Below are 23,469 nucleotides of genomic sequence, written 5' to 3'. Positions count from 1 at the left end.
ATTTCTCTATTCATATTGCAATAAATTAAGATAGAAATTAGGCACAGAGAACATTTATAAGACAGTTATATCTGGGCAATGAATTAATTATAGATGTATTACATCCTACAGTAATGTTTTAAAGTTGTGAACCTTTTGAATTTTCAGAATTTCTGCATAAATATCTCAAACTAGATAAAAAGAGCCTAATTAAACAAATGACAAAAATGAAACATCTCATTAATTGAAATATTTGACTCTAATTTTGCATTCAACTGAACTGATGATCATATACTTTTGCCACACACAAATATGTAGCTTTGAATCATTTTTCTCAATAAATAAATATGTTTTTGACCTACATTTTTACCAAACTTTAACCTATATCAGAGCTCTGTATTAGACAATTACTGTTCATTTCAAAATGACCAATATATTGCCTTAAGTTAAGCTGCACTTACACATTTAGGTCCTATGTGTAATAATTTTTTTTTAAAATGCTGGAAGCACAAAGGCTGTGAATGCAAGTTACAAGAGCAATCTGTTTGCCTTCCCTGACAATAAAGTTTGTTTATTGAAGGACTTCTAAAATTTAGCAATCATGTCATTGCATTCTCTTTGGACAATATGTATAATTTGAATAGACAAAATCTAATAAAAACATTGTGACAGGCATGTACAATCCACAATATGTAAATCATGCTTGATTTCAGTTGTCAATATATTAACAAACTGTGTTTCCTAACTATCAAAATGTGTAAGTATTCTTATGTGCCTAAATGCAGGTACAAAACTGACAACCAATAGAATAATAAGTTAAAATTGGGTTCCATCCCTCCATCCACTTAAAACAATGAAGAAACAATTCTTTTAATAATATAATGTATTTTCTTAGGCTTTCATATCGGACTGGTCAAGACACATCCAATTGTGACACGTGTAGGAACAGTGCGTGTATAATCTATAGGTAAGTAACTTCTCATGTTTCCACTTTTCAAATTGGATAAAAATAATTTTATTTAGTAGTGGAAATTGCATGCAAGCCACTGTTTTAAATTGGAATTTCAGCATGAATGCTCTTAAGAACAGGAAATTAATGTTTATTGTACTATAAAGCTAATTTATAAGTTATTTAAATACTAGAAAGAATAGAAATGAGATGAGGATACTGGTGCGCATTAACTTGTACAATGATAGAATAGAAATTTGTAGCAAATATTTCATCAAAATATCTTTTTTCATTGAAATAACTTGATGTCTGCAATAATAAATTTGAAAACAAGTAACAGTAGAAATTATGAATACTCTAACAATACCTTTTAAAAGAGGTACACAGCATATATTTGTAATGTTTAGCTTAAAATGGAATGTCTTAAATGAATGTGCACACTTTTTACATTCAAACAGCAGATAGAATAATGACTCAGCCTTATGCATGACATTTTCATGGTCAATAATTCTTTATTGCAAATATAGTCTTAGTTAAAATATGTATACAGGTGGACCTCAATAACACTGATTCAGCAGCCCTTTTAAGTTATGATGGTGCTGAACAAGTCATTCTTAGGACTGGTCAACAAAGTTCCAGAAGCATCCCCAAGGTCACGAGATTGCCATGTGGGACCTTCACTGCCAGCTTTTGAGAAGCAAAGTCAATGGAGAAGCTGGCAACAGGTCGCAAATGGCAGCCATGTGATGTCATGTTTAATGACATTGCAGGATTTGCTTAATGATAGCATCCAAAAGTGCCATAACAATATCACTAAGCAGCATTGTCATGTGACACTGTGCTTCAAAATTGTGTTGCTAGCAACAAATTCTGATCCCAATGATCGTAGTTAACTGAGGATTACCTGTAATAGATTATGTATCAACATGCATTTGTAAATAATACCCACCTCCAGAAATTGGAAAAGTAGCAAGCTGGTAAAAGCATAGATTTTAATTATTCTTCACAAAACTAGAATGAGTAAATAAATATTAAAAGTAACAAATGTACATATATGTGTACACATATATTGCCTAATGTAGCATTTAAATTATCTTACAGTGGTATATACTGTTATATTTAATCATGTTTATAAGTGATGAGAATCCTGCACATTGTATTGGTTCAACAATTTTCTGGAACAATCAGTGACGAAAATTTGTTATATTGACTGGATAAACTATGAAGTAATTGTTGCCAGAAATAATGTAGAATGTTTTAGGATACAGGAACTACATTTCTAAGTATTTTTGTGTCACATCTTGTGCTGTCTGTTTGCATAATCCATCAAGCATAAATCTGTGCAGTATCGATTGAGCTGCAGAGTCTAATGCCATCTCATTCATTCTTCTCCGTAATGCATGCCATTAATGAGATGAGGTGTTTGACTTCTAAAGTTCTTGGGGAATAAATTGGCTTTAGGTGAATGTTACTTCATATTTTTAAATTGTATACAAGCAACTAATGTTTTGGGCTATACAACTGTGCTTTAGCAGTTAAGTGTTGCATAAGGGTTTTTAATTGATACAAGCTAAATACTATGATTGTAAGAATCCTGAAATATTATGCATGAAAAGCCATACAAGTAATCCTCATGTTACAATTGCAGTTGGGACTGTATTTGTCATTGCTAAGTGATATTATAGTAATAATAATAATAATAGTAGTAGTAGTAGTAGTAGTAGTAAAGTTGGAAGGGATCTTGGAGGTCATCTAGTCCAACCCCCTGCTCAGGCAGGAAACCCTATACCATTTTGGACAAATGGCTGTCCAGTCTCTTCTTAAAAACTTCCAGTGTTGGCACATTCACCGCTTCTGGAGGCAGGTTGTTCCACTGGTTAATTGTTCTAACTGTCAGGAAGTTTCTCCTTAGTTGTAGGTTGCTTCTCTCCTTGATTAGTTTCCACCCGTTGCTTCTTGTCCTGCCTTCAGGCGCTTTGGAGAATACCTTGACTCCCTCTTCTTTGTGGCAGCCCCTGAGATATTGGAACACTGCTATCGTGTCCCCCCTCGTCCTTCTCTTCATTAAACTAGACATACCCAATTCCAGCAGCCGTTCCTTATATGCTTTAGCCTCCAGTCCCCTAATCATCTTTGTTGCTCTTCTCTACTCTTTCTAGAGTCTCAACATCTTTTTTACATTGCGGTGACCAAAACTGGATGCAGTAACATAACAGAATAACATAACATATCATAACAGAATAACAGGGATTGGAGGGGACCTTAGAGGTCTTCTAGTCCAATCGCCTGCTCAGGCAGGAAACCTTACACCATTTCAGACAAATGGCTGTCCAATCTCTTCTTTAAAAGTTCCAATATTGGAGCATTCACAACTTCTGAGGCAGGTTGTTCCACTGATTAATTGTTCTAATAGTCAGGAAATTCCTTCTTAGTTCTAGGTTGCTTGTCTCCTTGATTAGTTTCCACCCGTTGCTTCTTGCCCTGCCTTCAAGTGTTTTGGAGAATAGCTTGATTCCCTCTTCTTTGTGGCAACCCCTAAGATATTGGAACACTGCTATCGGAAAGACCCCTAGTCTTTCTCTTCATTAAAATAGACATACCCAATTCCAGCAACGGTTCTTTATATATTTTAGCCTCCAGTCCCCTAATCATCTTTGTTGCTCTTCTCTGCATTCTTTCTAGAGTTTCAACATCTTTTTTACATTGGGGCGACCAAAACCAGATGCAGTATTTCAAGTGTGGTCTTACCAAGGCATTATAAAGTGGTATTAACACTTCACCTGATCCTGATTCTATCCCTCTGTTAATGCAACCTAGCACTGTGTTGGCTTTTTTGGCAGCTGCAGCACATTGCTGGCTCATATTTAAGTGATTGTCCACTAGGACTCTGAGATCCCTCTCAGTTACTACTATTGAGCCAGATAACACCTATACTATACCTATGCATTTGGTTTTTCTTGCCTAAATGTACTTTTTCACCATTGAATTTCATTTTGTTAGGTAGCGCCCAATCTGTCCCGATCCTTCTGTCTGTTAAGCCTATCTTCTGGAGTGTTGGCTATTGATGCCAGCTTGGTGTCGTCTGCAAATTTGATGATTTCCCCATCTATCCCCTCATCCAAATCATTGATGAAGATGTTAAAGAGTACTGGGCCTAATATTTCCCTCCATGTAGATGCAGTTCCATTGAGGACTACGTGTTGAGTGCAGTTGGTCAGCCAGTTACAGTCATAAAGTGCATCATGTGAGCACAACGTTTAGCAACAACAGTTCTGGTTGCTAAAACCAAGATGTGGAAGAATTATGCAGGAATAATGGCAGTCCCAAGTCCCATTGTTTAGCACTGTTACAACTTTGAATGGTTGCTGAACAGTTGGTGGGCAGTAAGCAAAGACTACCTCTTGTTAGATGTTCATCAAGGTTCCAAAATCCAGGGAGATTCCTTATCCTTGTCTTTTTAAAGAACTGTCGTTCCATGGACTCCACTTCCATCTTTCAGCAGCCCAAGATACTAAACGGCTAAATTTTAGTGATATACTGTGATTATTGTTAGTGTGTGGGCATCGGTGTGTTTTAAACAAAGATAGAAACAGAAGGGACAGTTCTGAGAGGTTTTTTTCTTTTCATTTCTATCTGGAAAATGCCCCATCTGCCACTACGTACTCCATTTTGGTATGTTTTAAAGATAGAACTGGGAATAGAACTTGAGAAGCAAATAGTTTTCTTCCTCTCCTTTTACTCTCAGATAGTATTTAGACTGTATGGAAGAGTAAAATGGATGCAGTTTGCCTTCCAGGGTCTTGTTGTTGCCATTCTTGTCCTAAAAAGTCCACAATACTGGATTGGAAAAATCAGCTCTTCCCTTTCAATAAAGTTTCTTATTTTATGGAGGAGCTTTGGAAATCAGGAAGGTGATGTAACTCCCAATCTCTCCAGCTTTATGCAGCTATGCCTCACAAATCAGTCAAATCCTGTGCTACTTTAATAGCAAGTATTTTTTTTTTAATTTTTCTTTACTCAGGAGTAGCAGCTATAATGATTTATACACCATGTCCCTCTGTAACTCTATTTTCTGGCTTATAGCAATTCTTTCCTCTTCCATTTCCATAACATTTTCTGGGCAGACGCCATCATCAGAAGTGATATACTGATCCATTTGCTAGGGAATAGAATACACTAATCAAGCAGTTTCCTGTTTTGCTATAACTTCTTGTGAAACTAAAAATAAACTTTTGATTTGAATGGTTGCTTGTGATCATTATTCATCACTTTATAAGTAAGTGTTCACTTATTGAAGCACAATCCATAAATCCATTATATGCATTTCTTTACCTCTGGAAAAGACCTTCTTTTTAATGTAATTTGGTCCACAAATGTATATTAAGGAACTGTTGCAATATATTTCATTCACTGATTTTATCCACGCCTTTTTTCTAATTCCCTTTCCTACTATTTTATATGCATAATAACTTAAAAGTTACATTAGAATAAAATATTTGACATTTTATCCCAGCCGGCTCCGAAGTCTCTGAAAGTGACTTACCCACAAGAATATATAAATGACTATAATCTACACTGTAAATAAATCCAGAAATACACTCCATTCGTACAACCTCTTAGGGTTTATTTATGCAGATAAATATGTTTTTAAAATAGGTAAAATTCTTAATGCATTTTTTACATTGAAATAATATTATAAATTAAACGTAGGGCAGAATGACTGGCAGACATGATTGGCTGACCAACCATATTGAGAATTCATAGTATGCAAGAAAATGTAACCTTATCCTAATTAAGTTGGGAATTCAAATATTTCCTTAACCAACCTGCTTCTTTTTTCTAATTCTAGTAAATATCAGTTGGGGTCATATCAAGCAATGGAAGTGCATTCAAAAAGAATAAAGTTTCACACATCTCTCATGCTGATTTTCCCTGCTTTGTTCATTTAGACCAGGGGTGTCAAACTCGCAATGTCACGTGACGTGTCGCGACTTTTTTGCCATTGCTGGCAATGGGCTGGGCACGGTTTCACTATGATGCATCTGGCCCGTGGGCCGGCAGTTTGACACTGATTTAGACAGCATCTTCTCTGGCTAGGAATATGTCAGTACATCCAAATTTGCTCCACATCAGCATCAAATATATTTTTCTGCATGCTTTTTCACCTAAAATCTTTAAAAAACATGCAGTTCATCCCAGCTGCTTATATTTAAAGCATATTTTAATAGATGACAATAATTAGCAGCCTCCATTCACTGCTGCCAGAGCTGGCCATTTTTTATATCCTTGCATCTCCTTATCCATGTTTTTACTAGGAATATATTCATTGTCATGTCTCCTTTAGGATTGTAATTGCTGAAGAGGAAGTGCCTTTCCTTTGGCACTGTAATATTTAGGAAACGTGTTAAAGGGGGAGATGGGCCATGGGGGATGGTTTCCCCCAAGACAGTTGCTTTTCTCTTTTTCATCCTCTTTTATACAGACGTGTCCATGCACACATATTAAGAAAAGCATACTCATTCAGCAGAAGAAAAGTAGAGACCCAGGAAGAAATTTAATAATATACCTCCCAACATCAATGGAAAATAGATGGTGAGTTAGCATAAAGCAGGGCTTTTCAACCAGTGGTACGGGTACCACCTGTGGTACATTGGCACCTGGCAGGTGGTACGCGACCATCCCAGAAAAGTGGTAGCGGGGGAGGGGAATGAGCTGAACCAGTGGCAGCACCGCACAAACCTGAGCGAGAGATGGCTGGAGCTGCAGGGCTGTCAGGGCTCAGCGGAAGCGCCAGGATCAGCGCCAGGCTCCAGCTGGAGCTCGGCACTGATCCTGGTGCTTCTGCTGAGCCCAGAAGCGCCAATCAGCTGGAATGTTGCAGCATCTCCAGGGTCTTGTGATTTACATTCAGATGCTTGGCAACTGATTCATATTTATGACGGTCACAGTGTCCCAGGGTCATGTGAAGTGACCAAAACCTGCTGCAACCACCCAGCAGACGGGGGGGGGGGATAAAAACCAAACACCCCCCACCCCTCCCCTGCTGCCAATCCTCAACAGAAATGCTCACAACAATGAAAACCTCGGACAGGAGGAAGAGCGCCACCAGGTGGACAGGCAGGTGTCTTGCTCGGCTGTGGCTTGGGGGGCACTTTTTTCAGTGCCATTGTAACTTCGAACAGTCACTAAGTGAACTGTTGTAAGTCGAGGACTACCTGTACTTTATCACTTTTTTCCTTTTTTTTTTGTCATCAAGTTTTTGACACCTTGCTAGGTGACTGGTGGTACTTGGATACTGCCATATCTTAAAAGTGGTACAATGGGTGAAAAGGTTGAAAAGCCCTGTCCTAGAGAACCAGTGCTAGTCAGAACAGTAGTGAAATAGTCCTGGTGCAGGCATCTTATTAAGTCATGTTTAATATTCTTCTTATCACTCTCTCCATCCCTTCAAGCTCCTTGAAATATTGTACATAGGAATTCCAACATAGAGCAGAGGTAGTATGTGCTTATAAAATGTCATATAAGTGAATCTCTTTAAACTGATTTTAATGAAACACACATACACAGATAAAACCCAAACATCCTTGGGTAATAAAACTTTTACTTTCAGAACTATCCAACTATATCCTCACATTCCATGTATAACATAACTGAGAAAGTGGAATTCAGAAATCATTACATTTATTTTTTTAAATCAAGCTGATATGGATTCCTCATTATTCACATGTTTATGGAATGGTAGCTAAAGTCCAATTAAAGCCCTTAATTGTTAGAATATTGAGATTTCAAATATTTAGATTTTTATGGTAATATCTGATTATTTGGGTAAACTGAATGTTATTTGCTATACTGGTACTCTTTGTTTTCTGCTTTTCCTGAAAATTAGTTGGCAATAATGGCTTTGGATGCTGCTGCTAAGAGAGAGAGACAGACAGACAGACAGACAGACATGCCAAAATCATGGATTTGCTGGGGCATATTGCTGGAGCTCAGTGTTTAGGGCAGTGATGGCAAACCTTTTGACGGGTACCCAAAAATTGGCCCCCACTCCACCCCCTGCCCCGCCCCCTCTGCCCCCCATCTTCCGCCCCACAGGACCACTCACCGCCTCCAGGGCCCGCCGCAGATCGCCCAGGCAGCTCAGCAGCACCTATGGCGGCCACACCCTCTGCCCGCACCCTGCAGCATCAACTGCATGATGGGGTGTGCTGGCAGAGTCTTGTCTACGCTGCCTGGCTGCCATGCCCTTGGCTGCGCTGCTCCGTGTGGGCCACGCTCGGGGGTGACTCCTTCAGGGGGGCTGCTGGAAAGGAAGGGGTCGTGGGGGGAAGCAAGGCTGGGGCAACGGCATGTGTGCCCACAGAGAGGGCTCTGAGTGCCGCCTCCATGCCATAGGTTCGCACCACTGGCTTAGGGCTTTCTAAGATATAAAAAATATACTACAATAAAGTATGAAAATGAGGTAATTAAAATTAAACGGGGTGAAGAATCTGTGGTTTTCAACAGTTCAACTTAAATTACCAGAGATGGCTAAATGATGGCAGTATGACCAGTAGCAAGTGATAATAGATTTATGGTTCAGCAACATCTGAGGCCCTCAAATTTTCCACTTCTGAATAGGATCCACCCACAAGAGACCAAGGAAATTGGGCTTGTGCTGAGTACATTGATATCAACACTTTTCTTTCCAGTTAATTATTTCCAGTTAACTTCTCTAACAAAGTAATTTATTTTCCTGTTAGCCTGCCTGGTTTGTTGTATTTTTATTTCTTGTATGGTATTGGCTGCAGGTCTTTGTAACAAGTCTTTCTTTAGATATTTACCACTCTCATAGGTAATCAAAGACTGAAAATACAAGCTGCCCTACTTGCAGTGAGTAGCAACTTCCACATAGGCTGTGGAATAGCAAGAGAGGGAGAGAAGCCTCAAGGCTTCAATTCTGAGTTTATTTCCCTTGGTATTTGGTAGTAACAAATTGCTTGCAGTCTATTTCTCATGCTAGCTGATTGGCTGCACCTTGCCTGTGTTAATCACATTATTGTGAATAAAACATTATAGGAACTCATATGATAATGTTTCTAAGGACAAGGGGCCAGGGGAGAATTTCCTGAAAATATTCTCAGTTTCTGCTCTACCAGGTCAAATACTTTGCCCTTTTAACTTTACCATCAACAATCTAAATCTTGAAAACTTGAAAATATTTATGCAGAATAATATGCAGTAAACTGCACGTGGCATGGGTAATATTTTCCTCAAGTAATTTTTATTAAGAATTGTAAATAGAATATAAACTAATGCAACTACAAAAAAAAATACAAAAAGAAAAATAAAGAAAAAAATGTGTAAAAAGGAAAATACAATAACTTCCCTTTCATCCAACAAGTAAAAACAATTTTAATATCTTTAATATCACCATTTCCTATATAACATATATTGTCTTTACCCCATAACTCATCTCTTAACTCTAAAATCCCAAAAACAAATGCCTGATTTCCTTACTAGATTTTGCTGATAAAGAATAAATGAAGATATAATTAATTATTTTAAGCTGGATTTAACAAACTAACTCTGTATTTCATACTTGAATGTTTAACAGACTTAATTTTAACCCCATCAAATATAATCCCATAGTTTATTTTCTATTCATTTTTTCAGAATTTACAGACTTCTTTTGTAATCCAGTAAGAAAAAGTTATTTGGATCACTTTTCTGTTTGTATATCTCCTTTAAACAGTGGACTAGCCATCAGTTTTATTTGAACATTCAGAAGAAAATATCTTTCTCTTTGACATATTTAAATCCACATTAAAATTAATTTCAAACTTAATTGTAGCTTGTTCTTCTGTGACTTTATTGACACATAATCTATTTATATCAAATAATTTTGAAGACCAAAATTCAAAAATGTTCATCAAAGATTTTTGTTCCATTTTCTTAACTAGATGAATTGTTTCCTACCTCTTTCTAGTGTCTCAAACCTTCAAGATCCTATTATCATATTTCCTCTTTAAAAAAAAAAAACTCAAATTATCACCATTTCCAACAATACCCTATTGGTATTTAATCAAAAAAAAATAGTATTTTTTATAAAACGTTTAAAATCACACTCTTTTTCCAAGGGGAAAGTATCTCACCTAATGAATACATGGAAAATCTTTTTGGTCTGAAGTGTCTTAATGTTTCCAATTTGGTTAAAAAAATGATCTCCAAACAGTGATAAAGAAATGAGGCACTATCTTTCATCCTTAAAAGATTGTGTTATAAATGTGAACTTGATGGTATCCCTCAAGTCACAACTACTCAACTCAAACGTCAATTGCAGAATGATGATTCCTGCCATCTACTTATAGGGAGTGGCTGTCCAGAGTCACATGGGTGCTAATCTTTCTTCTTACACATATATCCCAGTAATTTATAGCAAAAAATACTGTATTGTTTGTCAAATGAAAATATATTAATGTCACTGAAGATAATAGAAAAATATGATTAAGATCCTCACCTTGTAAGTTCAAACAGTCTGTTTCCTTAAAAATGCAACAGATTCAATTCATTTTAATGTATTAATAAGGGAAGAAAAAGTAGACTCCAAAACTTTATGATTATGATTATTACATGGATTATTATTTTGTGTACATTGCTCAATCAGACCAAATAGATCCTTTTAGAATAAAAAATCAGATCAATTATATCTTCCATTCAGAATCAGCCATATATTTTATAAAATACAAAGCAAATTTATCACTGAATAAAATTGATGTATAAAAATATTAGATTGTTAGTATTAAGCCACTCTTAAGTACACATACATTTGTGCCTTATTGAGTTATGATTCAGAGACAACGTGTGCAGAAGTTCTATTAATCCTATGTTGTTTTAAATAAGTTGATAAAATAACAGAGAATATGTTCCTTCCATAATTATTTCCTAAGAGACTCACCCTTTACTCTCTCCCTTAAAAATAGTTTAATATTTTGTACATTGATCCATAAGCAATTACCATGAAATTATTTGAATGACATAACCATTGAAAGCTTTCATAACAGCTTTCAGTTTATTTAGGAAACCTGAATGCTCTGTAAGCTAATTCAAGGTTATTTCAGGTTCAGCAAAAAAAAATTCTGAAATCTACTATGATTAATTTCTGCAGTGAAAAATTGATTAAAACACTATAAAATTAAAGTTCTTGAATAATGCTAGCAAAAACCAAATGAACCTATCATTTGGCTGTTTTTTTTTCTTCAAAAAAACATACTACTTAACATTTTAATGTCATCCTAAATATTATGGTTCTCCTAATACCTAATTCTGAGATCAACTAAAAACAAAATATAACTTGTAAAACGTAATCATTCAGTCCAAAATTTTAAATAAATAAAAAATATTAAGAGCACCAGAATAGATGAAAACTGATATATTGTGAATAGGCATGTGTTTGATCATAAAATGAGAGGATCTGCATTTAAAATTCTCCAAGATAAACACAGTAAGTCTTGAAGCAATGTCTGTTTAATTAATTTTGTAATGAACAGTGAGTTGCTGTGTACAGTCAGTTCAGCCTATTTGCAGCCAGTTTTTCACTCAGCAAACAGCCTAAATCCACTTTGTGACCCAAAGTGGTCCACTGGGTTATGTACAATTCTGAGATGTGAACTAGGGAAAAAAGAGCCATGTCCTCTTGTAACATACTATGGGGGTGGGAAACAAAAATTATTTTTGTTTAGTCAGAATGGGATGAATTTTACCCAAAAGTTCAAATGTAGGAGACACTGTAGGAGAACAGTTGTGCAATAATTAGGATTATGACAGCACCTTTTCCCACCAAATTTTAATAAAATTCATAAACGTTTGTGAGTGGCAGCTCAATTCAGATTCATAGAGTGGCTAGATTAATGCAGGATTTAAATATGGGTAAGATAGGATGAGGGGATAGTTTGCTAGTTATTGAGATGCAAGTTGTATACTTCTAACCTTTGGGTATTTGGGGAGTGACTGTCAACATTACATTATGTTTTTCAGAAAAACTTTAATGATTCTTCAACAAAGACCCTTGAATATGCTTGGCTTGAATAAATTTTGCACTCATAGATAAGAACACTTACCTTTGTATAGCTCATTTTTTTAAACAAAAGCAAAGAGTTGGAAAAATTAGCTCTTTTGCAAGGAAGAGAAGGGAAAAAAATACTCCCTCAGAATATGTATTAGAGTTGTTGCTTTTTAAAGTATTGGTAAATGATCTTGACTTAGGGGTAGGAGTTGGGTTGACTAGGTTTACAGATGCTGCTAAACTAATGAGAGTGGAAAAATCTAAACATAATCATCAAAAGCTGAAGGATGTTTTTTGAGGATACAGTGATACATATGGGGGCAAAAAAACTTAAAATATACTAGGTTTGTTTTTATTGAGGTTAACTTATTTATTCATGAATAAATCTGTACTTCCTGGAAATAGGGAGATGTTCCAGAACTGTGTGGAATGTAGTGCAGATGCTTACAGAAAGCTGAAAGAGAAAATAAACTTTCCTATAGTTTCTTACCTTAGAAACCAAGTCCAACTTTAGACTATTATCTCCAGCAGATCTCCAAGTTCATTCTGATCTTTTTTGTTGTTGATGTTATTTAAAAAGGAAGGGGGTTAAGGTTCAGGAAAGGGAAAGGGGGGTAAGCATTGTTTCTATGAATATTAGTAGGTTTATTTTTGGAGTGAGAAAATGTTAAACCATACTAAAAAATTTCCCTCAGTTTTGAACCATATCCAGATTATTCCCTTGCCTTCTGCCTCTATTCTTGCTTTCCTAGATCTACTCTCAGGTGAGGAAACTTCTTTCATAACCACTACATTTAACTTTAAGATGAAAAAAATATTTCCGAAGCAATTTGTTTTAAAATTATCTTTTTCTAAATCACTATGCATTACCATTAATAGTTACTTTTCTGCCACAGCTTGAAATCAGGTCTCTTTGTTTTTATAAATTAAACCTGAAACATATTTTATGAATGATATTCCGATCTCTGAGCTGTAATTTCTTCTGGATCTTTTCTCCCCTTAATTGCAGAGCAGTCATCAGGGTACTCTTCTATTTCAAAAGCTTACAATTTGGGATAAATATTTTATGAGTTTAACTTTACTTTTACATAGCAATTTTGATCTTCAAATGAGTAATAGATTTAGTTTGTTTCTTTCCTTGCAGTCTATGTTTTGAATTTATGTTTAGTGACATGATGTTCTACAGCTGTTTTAATAGCTTCAACTTTATAATTAGCTGAGCTCAGGTTTGGGTTACATACAACAAGGATCTAGTCTCACAGAGATAACAGAAATAGAAGATGTCACTATTTCAACAACTTTATGAAGTGCATAAAAATATACAAAAAAATCAGATTATGTTATGTGAATAGGCTTGTTCACACATTAATTATGGGTGAATCAATAGCCTTTGGTTATTGGAATTATTTTATTTATCTCTTTGGTACTATCAAGCTTACTTCTTAAATTACTCTGTATAAAAAATAATTGAATAACAGCCAAGGGATAACTGCAATTTAATGGGAGGAATGATTGCAGCTATATCGGGATAAAACTAATTTTTCATGTTCCAGAAATACACAGAGAGGCTCTAAGTATAGGATTAAATATTGTATGTTTTATTCTCTCCTATTCTAGTGGAACTTTTATACCTTTATCCTGATCCTTAATATTTTGTTGTTGAATAACCAGTTTGTAATAATGAACTAATGTAAGATATAAACAAAAATTATATTGAATATAACCTACAAGGAAAAACATAACTTCTGCAGCTCAGAGATAAATTTTAAGTTTCCAGCCACCAATATATTTATCCCATTTGGATGAAAAGGAACAACCAAAATCCAGCATCACACTTCCACTGCAAGCAACCTAACTAAGCACAAGAGTGTCCTAGGAAGTACTACAATTCAGCTCAGTGATAGATCTGTCTAGATCTGGAAATTGACAGGCTAAATCCAGAAAACCTGCTGCAATTCAGGGTAGGCAACTAATTGGGTTAAGGGACTGACTTAATTTAAGAAAGCTGTTTGTCATCTTAGTGGGAAAAAAGAGTTCCGTGCTACAGTTAATATATTTAAATATTGTTTTATATTTCAGATGTTACTTGAACTATTTTGCAATACAGTATTTCTTGTCAGTATGTTGTATTAGAGGATTGCAGAATCTGGTTTTTTTCACATATCAAATTCATTTTTAATGTTAATTTAACAGAAACCTCTATCTTGGCAACTGATTGTGGTTCTCTTTTTTTCCTTCCACTATTTAGTGTGGAATTAGATTTTAAGCAGCAAGAAGACAAACTTCAGCCAGTTCTGAGAAAACTTCATCCTATTGAGGAAACTCAGGTTGCACCTTTGCCTTATTCTCAGGAGAGTTACTCCTCAACTCCCAAGCAAAAATCCAAAACTGAATCAAAAAAGCATGGAAGATGGAAACTCTGGTTTCTTTAACTAAATCCGTATTATATGGAATTTTAAGGTCGCCTTCATATAAAAAAAAACTACATCCACATGAACTTGTGGAGTTTTTAAAAAAGGATCCTAATAATTTGAACAGGTGACTGTCAGCAAGTGTTACTCTGACAATATTAAGAAAGCATTTTTTCTCACCATATGTACCAAAAAAGGCCTTTGTACCTATGAATGAACTTTCAGGAGTAAGGCATTCAAATTGCATACCTTGTCAACTTTTTATTTGAACTTCACCATTGTGGGATGTTAAAGAACCTTTAAAACCAGGATAGAAATTCATGTTAGCAAAAGGAAAAAGTATAATTACTTGCCCACCGTTCTTTTGTTAAAAATAACAGGTAAATGTTATTTTTCAGAGTCCAGATTTTGTTTTGATTCTTTGGTTTTTCCCCTGAAGTTGTTCACTGTATATTTAATTTTCCACATATGCTGGGGTGGGTAGAACCATTTTCAGCATATAGATATCCTGAGGAAAGCACAATATTTTCAATGGTCTGAGACCATGAATAATCTTTGAAATGTGATTATGTGTATACTTGCCTTTATGTGCTGTAGCATTATGCCAAGTGATTGCACCTCAGTGAAATGCTGGCACCTTTAATTTACTGTCATTTTCATCACATAACCTACTGCTCACTTTAAATGGTGAGCAGTCAAAAGCCACCTAAAGTCAGGGCATGCCTTTAATTACTGGCAGTTGACAGGGTCAAAGCTAAGGACACTAAGCTCTCTTAGATATTATTTTTAATCTGTTGGTACCCAACAGCTGAAACTATGTTCTGGCACCATATTTGGAATGACGGAAAGAGGGAAGGGAAGAGATGCATAACAGTAAGTAACAGATCATTGGCAGCTGCCACAATTTAATACACTTTTGTAATTTAGTCTCAAGAAAACACTATACTCTCTTGACACACTGTGCCAGAAATTTTATAATGTATTGTGTTTTGCTTTTTAAGAGTTCACAAGAGCCTGGCAGCTTTGCACATTAAAGGAAGATACTGAACCATCCTAATCCTTCTACTAAAATAGTATTAGCAAATGAGAATGTTGAATGAAAATGTTGTGCAATTAACAGTTTAAGAGTAATTACACAAATTGAACAAAAACTCTACTAGTTATTTTTAGACACTTTAATTCCCATCAGTTTCATTGACAGGGGATCAAGCACATAACTGTCCATTATTTAAATAATATCTCTGAAAAATTACTCTGTAAGCTTTCTTTGGAGATTTTCCCCCCCTTTTTTATACTTCCAATTTCAATAAGGTATCTGGGAAGTTCTAGGTACATAGTTTATCTCAAATCATACAGGTTCTTTTTTCATAACTATAAAGCAGAATAAAGTGACAAATACTGTTTTATTGGTGGAAATCTCCAGTGAAAAAAATAATGAATGCAGATGTACTACAATCACTTACTTCAATATTTAAATCTACATTCATGTTATATATTTTATATTGAGTTTTATTAAAAAAATATAATTTGGTTGTTTTATGGAAAAATACCTGAGATGTGCTTATGAAAATACAATTGATACATGAATTATGATCAACTTCAAAATTCCCCTGTTATTCTATAACTCATTTTCTACTAATACTCCAAGAGGGCTACCAATGACTATTGTAAGGAAGTATTTCTGAATTTTATTTTTAGTATTATTTTTAATTTCTTTTTCAGAAAGTGCAAGGCTCAGAAAGTCATTTTGATGCTACTGGAAAAGCGTGAATATTTATATTGGAAAGGAATGGAATTAAACATAATAAATTTTACAGTCTTTTAAATTAAAGTTCATAACTTTAATTGATCCCAACATACTTTAGAATCTAATCCGAAATATAATTGTCGGTATCGTTCTTACTAATTCCAAGACACATTTTCAAAAATAAATATCTACATAGATTAAGCTGAATATTGATTGTGATCCTACAGATAACATCACATACATATACAATAGGGTCAACATGCAATGGAACATGTTTAGGTTTGGGTTTTCTACATGTCAGGAACACTTTAAGACAGTTACATCTTTTTCTTGGCTTGACACAGCTGCCCTCTGCAATTGACATGTGATCATAGGAAAATATACTTGGTTAAAGAATTATTGGCAGATTCTATATAACACCTTATGCTTTCTAAATGATATTTCAACCTTTGAATATGGATCATTGCATAGTCCTAATAAGCAACCTAATTTTTATGACCATTTATTCATAATCACAGTAAGGATCATGGCCATTATTCCTAACAAAATTCTATCCTTAAGACTTATAATAATTTATTAAATTCTCCCAAGTCCAAAAATAAACTAAAATTCCATCACAAAGACCCAGACAGGAAGCAGGAGCCCAGCTATAAACATGTGCTGCCTCATGTAACAGTGAATTTTCCTGTATGTTAAAAGCTGCACATGCATACATGTGTTTTCCTGATTTTCTTCTAACAAACTTTAATGACTCTCTTAATCACATAACCCAGCTGCAACTTCACTCATGATTCGATAGCTTGGAAATAATTGTGAAGAAATGCACCAGAAACCTGTACAAATTATAGGGTGCATGTCTGCAGGTTTATAGACTATATTCTGCTTTTTTTCCTTTTCTTTAAATCTGGGCTAAATCAAACATACAACAAGTATGCATATTATAAATATGCTACTCTGAGATGCTTAGCATATGACCTGTGTATTTCAAAAATAGCCCATATTCTTCTTGGGCTTCCATCAACCCACAAAAATTCCTAAAATATATTTGCTGGTTGCCAAGTAACACTCATTCTATTATATAGGAATCAAACCAGGAAAAGAAACATTAAGATACCATTTTGAAGTTGAGAAGCAAAATGAGTCAGTATTCTATACAGCAACAGAGTGTTTTACTAAAACGCTTGCAAATTTTTAATTTTTACATTTCCTCTTTCAAAAGATAAAACACATATTCTTGCTCAAAGCTACATATTGTGTTATCGTACCATACTATGTAACTTGTAATAAAATTTTCTTTGCAAGTGTGTAAAACGTATCATATTGTATTACATTTAGGATCACTGAGGCAAAAGTTAGAATTCTGTGGCGAGAAGGCTAAAATCTGTAGTAAAGTATAATATTTAACTGACATATCAAATGAAAATACTTTTACTGAAATTTGTTGTTTTTAAAAAACAGGTAGGAAGTCCAAAATGTATATCATTATTCCAATTTGTGTATTCCTTAATTTGCTGCTAAATTCATTAGCAATATCATGTGGTTTCAACCACTCGTTTACTTAAACACACTTCCATTATCATGCTTTATATTCCATTTCTAAATAATAAATGCTGCAGTAATTTTATATTACTTGCTATTTTCATACTATAAGGACAGTATTTTCTAAGTTTGCATAATTCCCATAAAGCAGCAGTGACATAGATATTTGTTTTGAAATTAATGGGAAACAATACATGTAAATATCACTTTTTTCTTAAAAAACAGACCACTGTAATATACTTTATGTAGTCAAGATAAAATGGAAAATATTAATGTTAAAAATGCTGAGTATATGAATTGTTTGCTTTGCTTACATTATTTTGATTATTTTTGCCTCTGAAAACACTTTTGTACAACAAAATACTGGCTGAGTGTCTCTCTCTACTTTTTCTTCAACATTTAATTGCTGTACCAAGTTTTAAAACCCAAGGGATGATTTTTTTCCATAAATGTTTTAAAATGAAATTAGACTTTACATAGCACTGTGTAATAGCAATGAGTTGATACTACAGTATATGTAAACTTAATCATTATTGCTATTAAGAGACCCCATATTTCATTATAATGAAACTGAATTTCCAACATCTCTCAGCATTATTTCCCTCTCAATAAAATTAGTACAAATAATTTAAATACAGGATACTCAAAGTATCCCTCCATTTGTTCAAAATGTTCTTCAAAAAAACTTAATTTATAAATGACTATTTTACCTTAAAAGGAAAACAAAGTAAAAATAATTATGAAAATGAATTGATTGCAATTATGGCATGCAGAAATTTGTTAATTACAGGTAGTTCTCAATTTATGACCACAATTGACCCAAAATTTATGTTAAGTGAGAAATTTGTTAAGTAAGTTTTGCCCCATTTATGACTTTTCTTGTGACATTTTGTTAAGTGAATCACTGAAGTTGTTAAATTAGTAATATGGTTGTTGAATGAATATAGTTTCCCCATTGTCTTTGCTTGTCAGAAGGTTGCAAAAGGGTGACCCTGGGATCAAGAATCTTTGAAAATCTCCATAAAACAATGTAATTTTTAAAAACAACATGGTAATTCATATTGAGAGATGGTATCAAAATGTTAAAATATATTGAAGTAGAGAAGACAATGTTCCCAAAAGACAGGAATCAAAAGATGAAGCTGTAGATAAATACTTTATATCTTATCACTTGAGGTTATGATATAAACTCACATTCAACTAGAATTATCCGGCCTATGATACCTTTCTACGGTAACCAGAAATATCAGCCAAGAAAGAGCTTGTGAAAGAAGAAGCAAGGATCAGCTATCATAGTAAAAAAAACAATAATGAACTCCTGGTTGAGGAAGCAACTATTTACCTTCTAGTAACCTATTTGTATTTGTTGCCTCTGGATTTTCTTTTTTTTCTTTTTGGAACAAAAACAAGCCTTTTTTTCCTTGAAGTCAATGGAGTTGAAGTAAATTTCAGGGCCTACTTTTGCAATGATCTAACTCTTGTTTGGTAGCTATGCATCAGATGAAAAAACTAATACACAAGATCCCAGTAAAGACATGCCCACAATACTCCCGAAAATATAAAACTGGGCTGCTTGAAGATTCTCAGTCTTCCTTACAATAAAACACAGATTTTCCCATCCAAAACATTTTGTTTCTGAGAAGAATGCTATCTCTCGAGTAGAACAGAGCTCCCCAGCTGGAGGGAAAGGGAGGAGCTAGTGGGGCCACTAGTGCATGCACACATGCACAAATGGGCTGCTAGCACCTGTACAGTGGCACTAGAGCGAGTGGATGCGCACACTCGCCAGCCATTCCCGTGGCCCAATAGGCCATGGCCCGATACTGGGCTGCAGCCCATAGGTTGGAGACCCCTGCAGTAGAATATATAGATTAATCAATTGCTGGAACTAGATCAAGAGTTGGACAGTTTTATCCAGATTGCTGCTAAAGGAGTACATATTCTACTGAAGAGTAACAAAAAGGATTTTCTATTTTAAAGTACCAATGACAAAGATTTAGCAGCACCAATTCTGATTAATGTGGAGCTGATATAATTCAGTAAGATAAAGTATAAAGTAGTTTTAAATCTAAAAAGAAAACTTACAAAGAGGGCTTAATGGCTCACTGTTGTGAATTACCTATTACCAGTGAGCACTAGAATGACAGATGCGTGACTCACATACATCAGCTGTTAGATATTCACAGAAAATTCAACTGTTCTCTGTTGGAACAAGGAAAGCACTGGTCTACCAATCCAGGCCTAACTAATTTGTTCAGGGAGGAAGGAAGGAAGGAAGGAAGTTCAACAGAAGAATAACAATGGTGAAGCAATCATTTATAAAACAAATCAGTTATCCACAGAAAAAGGTAAAAAGGAAGGATGTGTGTTCGTTGCCTTGACTTAATAACAAAGGTGGAATATAAATAAATACAAATAAACAAAAGACTATATCCCATTTCTGCGCTGTAGAACTCAATCATCATTCTTCTGTACTGTGTATTAAATGGGCTGCACGTAGAATATTGCATCCAGTTCTGGTCAGTGTACTTTAGGAAGGAAAAAAGCAAATGAGTGTATTCAGAAGAGAACCACCAGGATTATATATGGCTTGGGAAGAGAAAAAAAAGTCTATGAGGAATGGTTGAAGTTACTGAATATGTTTAGCCTGGAAAAGTAAAGTAAAGGGAAACATAATACAGTATATGTTTTCACGTATCTGGAGGGCTGCCTTCCAGAAGTTGCTCAGAATTATTCCAGTAGATAGAACAAGACATAATGGCTGTATAGGGAAGTAGCCATTATTCAGATAGCAAGAGAAAAATATTAACTGTAAGAACAATTCAATGACAAAAATAGGCTGCCTTAAGAATCTCTAACACAAAATGATGTACAGGTTATGAACAAAATCTGTTCCTAAGTCTCTCTTGCTGTATATTAAAAACATGCAACTTCAGCAATTCATGACAACACTGTGCGGCTTCAGCAGTTCATTAGCTCAAGAAAGGAAAATGCCATCCACTAGTTTTAGTAGTAGGCAGCCAATTCAGAAGTGTAAATTATAAGTTGGATGTTCTTATGTTGGGGACTTTCTGATTGTTAGACTGAGATGAAATTCATCAGGACCCAATCCATGGTTAATGTCAATTTCTAAAAATTCCCAGAATATGGGAATTCAATCAGCAGATGCAGTAGATAATCCTGGAAGAGGATTGAGGGGTGAGGTAAACAGCATTGGTTTCTGACTCAGATGAACCCTGTGAGAAAAATACACCAAACAATTTCATGGAACAACTGAGCTGTGATTCTCAATACTGGACAGTGGTGGGATTCAGCCGTTCACACCACTTCGGCAGAACCGGTAGCTAATTTTTTGTTGCCCAGGCCCAGAATGGACTTCCGGAAATGGCATCCATACAGAGAACCTGTTGTTCACATACTGTATTTGAATCCCACCACTGATACTGGCTGTATGTTAAATTCCATCAAATTGCAATAATCAAAGATCAACTTCATCTGCCAAAGATCCTGTCCTTGAGCTGACTATTATGGATTAGGAGGAAATTTCAGCTTTGGGCACTTCAGGCTAAACCTAAGAAGAAACAGAGAGACATCATAAAGGAAATCTGATACTAGTTCTTTTGAATGACTCCGTGGCCACATTGATGTTATGGAACATATGGAGATTATGCTTTAAAATATGTCTCTCTTAGTTTATGAACCAGTTCTCACATTTTCCTAAAGAAGATTTAGGAATGAGAATCCCTACAATTGATGGCCACATATCAGTTTTATTATGGAAATTAAAAGTAGGCTGATTCCAAAGTAGACTTAGTATTTTATTTAAATTAATTTAATATCTTAAAATGCTTTTTAGCCATTTGGTTAAAAATTATTAACCAATCTATAGAAAAGGAAGTAATTTACTAGATAATTATTTTTCCTTTTCTTTTCTATCCTATAAAGCAAAATCTCTCTGCTGAAAAAACAACCGAACAAACTAGCTGTTGAAGATACTATTACTATTGATTTTATTTAACTCCTGCCTTTATTATTTTTATAAATAATTCAAGGCAATGAACATATTTATTGCTCCTCCTTCCATATTCCCCACAAAAATGACCCTGTGACATGGGTTGGGATGAAAAAGAGTAAGTGGTCCAATGTCACCCAACCAGCCTTTTCATGCCTAGGTTGAGATTTATTTTATTTGAAATAAATATTTGAAAAAGTAGGCACATAGAGCCAAAGCACACTTCATCCAAGCAAAGACAGAAACAAAAAGATCAGAACATATCATCTCCAGCAACCAACACCCAGAATAAGCAGAGATTAACACCAGATAAACAAGTAGAAAACAATATCCTAATTAAGGAACTACCAAGTAGAAAACTACATCCCCACCAATACTGACAGGGCGAGCTACTGCATATAAATAGGGAGCAAACACCACACTCATTAGCATTAATGATATTACCTAGTTAGGTAACGAAATATCTGCAAGCAAACAACCAAATTTAGAGAGCACCAAGGATTTCACAGTTCAAGCCTAAATTAGGTGTATTCTCTTCTACTGAAAGATTAGAAATAATATCCATACATTTTAAAGATTTAATTTCTAGCATTTAGCTAGGTCACCTTTTTAATCTGAATCCTATAATTTATTTCTTGGAGTTCAATAGTGACAAATTATTTAGTTAGTTTACTTGCATATTAATAAATTGAATACATGAACTTTTAATCAGCATCAGTAACATTAATTTCACTAAAACACCAATATATATCCTTCAAACTAACTGTAATGCATGCATAAACATCATGTGCAGTATCTAAATAAAAACTTGCAAAGCTAATCAGTGTACTAAAAGTTACATGTCAGAATAAGATTGACTGTGTTCAATAGCAGTGCTGTAACCTGAACAGAGTGACTGCCATCAGATAAGCAGTGTATTATATATTCATATACCATTAAAAGATAGTTAAAATGCCATCCAGAAAATATTATTTCAATGAGAAAAAATATAAAACAATTAGAACCAACTTAATCTTTAATACAGTAATTGTCAATATATTAGAAAACACATTCAGAATTGCAGATTAAGTTTAATTTTGAGTGTTAATTTTATAAACTATATAAATTAATTAAATAAACATAACACCAAATAAAGAAATCTAGAAATTTATACAATCTGAAGCAGCAAGTTAAGATTTTAATGACTATAAAACCTGAATTAAAAAATAAACTGAGGTAAGGAAATGTAATTTAATTATGAACAGATCAAGTATGGCACTAGAAGGAGTATTGAATGATTAATAGATTATAGTTGTAATCCTCAGCCATGAAAATTCCTGGATTTTCTTCTTCTTCCTTACATTTCCCTCACAGGTTAAAGGGCCAGAACCATATTCACAACCCTAAATACATTGGAGGAGATGTATCATCAAACTAAAAAGACCAAAAATAATATCTAACTTCTATAGAAAGTTTAACCAAATCTGAAGGGAAATGTGAGCTTCCAGATATTATTGAAATTCATTATAAGAAATGGAGAGAGGGAGAAATAAGGCACCATATTTTTGGCAGGCAATTTTGAGTGCACTTTGTCACCCAGACTGCATCACTGCAACTCAGGAAAATTTAAATGGCTATTATGTCCAATGGTCAACATTGTACAAGCTACATTGAATCAAACTGGTTTATTCAACTCATCAAGTGTAATATCTCAGGTAAAAAAAATGTAATTCTTATGAGAAAGGTGCCTTGCCTAAAAACATCCTTCAGGACAGGCAAAATACAGTTCTATGGAATTAATACAATACA

At 34.6% G+C, this 23,469-nt stretch overlaps 2 protein-coding genes across 2 annotated transcripts in view; one reads left to right on the top strand and one right to left on the bottom strand.

Moving 5' to 3' along the window:
• Nucleotides 1–14,444, top strand: part of INSYN2A (inhibitory synaptic factor 2A) — a 48,567-nt gene extending 34,123 nt beyond the window's left edge. The window contains exons 4-5 of the mRNA XM_029284444.1: nucleotides 875–946; nucleotides 14,221–14,444. Of these exons, the coding sequence (XP_029140277.1) occupies nucleotides 875–946; nucleotides 14,221–14,404 (256 nt within the window). The 3' untranslated portion in view covers nucleotides 14,405–14,444. The remainder of the gene's footprint in view (nucleotides 1–874; nucleotides 947–14,220) is intronic.
• Nucleotides 1–23,469, bottom strand: part of LOC107288952 (dedicator of cytokinesis protein 1) — a 178,730-nt gene that overhangs the window by 42,804 nt on the left and 112,457 nt on the right. The gene's annotated exons all lie outside the window — the stretch shown is intronic.

This window comes from Protobothrops mucrosquamatus, unplaced genomic scaffold (assembly GCF_001527695.2).
Source record: "Protobothrops mucrosquamatus isolate PMUCROS unplaced genomic scaffold, P.Mucros_1.0 scaffold_128, whole genome shotgun sequence".
Classification (NCBI taxonomy): domain Eukaryota; kingdom Metazoa; phylum Chordata; class Lepidosauria; order Squamata; family Viperidae; genus Protobothrops; species Protobothrops mucrosquamatus.
The sequence above is the reverse complement of the archived record's forward strand: the minus strand, read 5'-3'. Positions and strand labels throughout refer to the sequence as shown.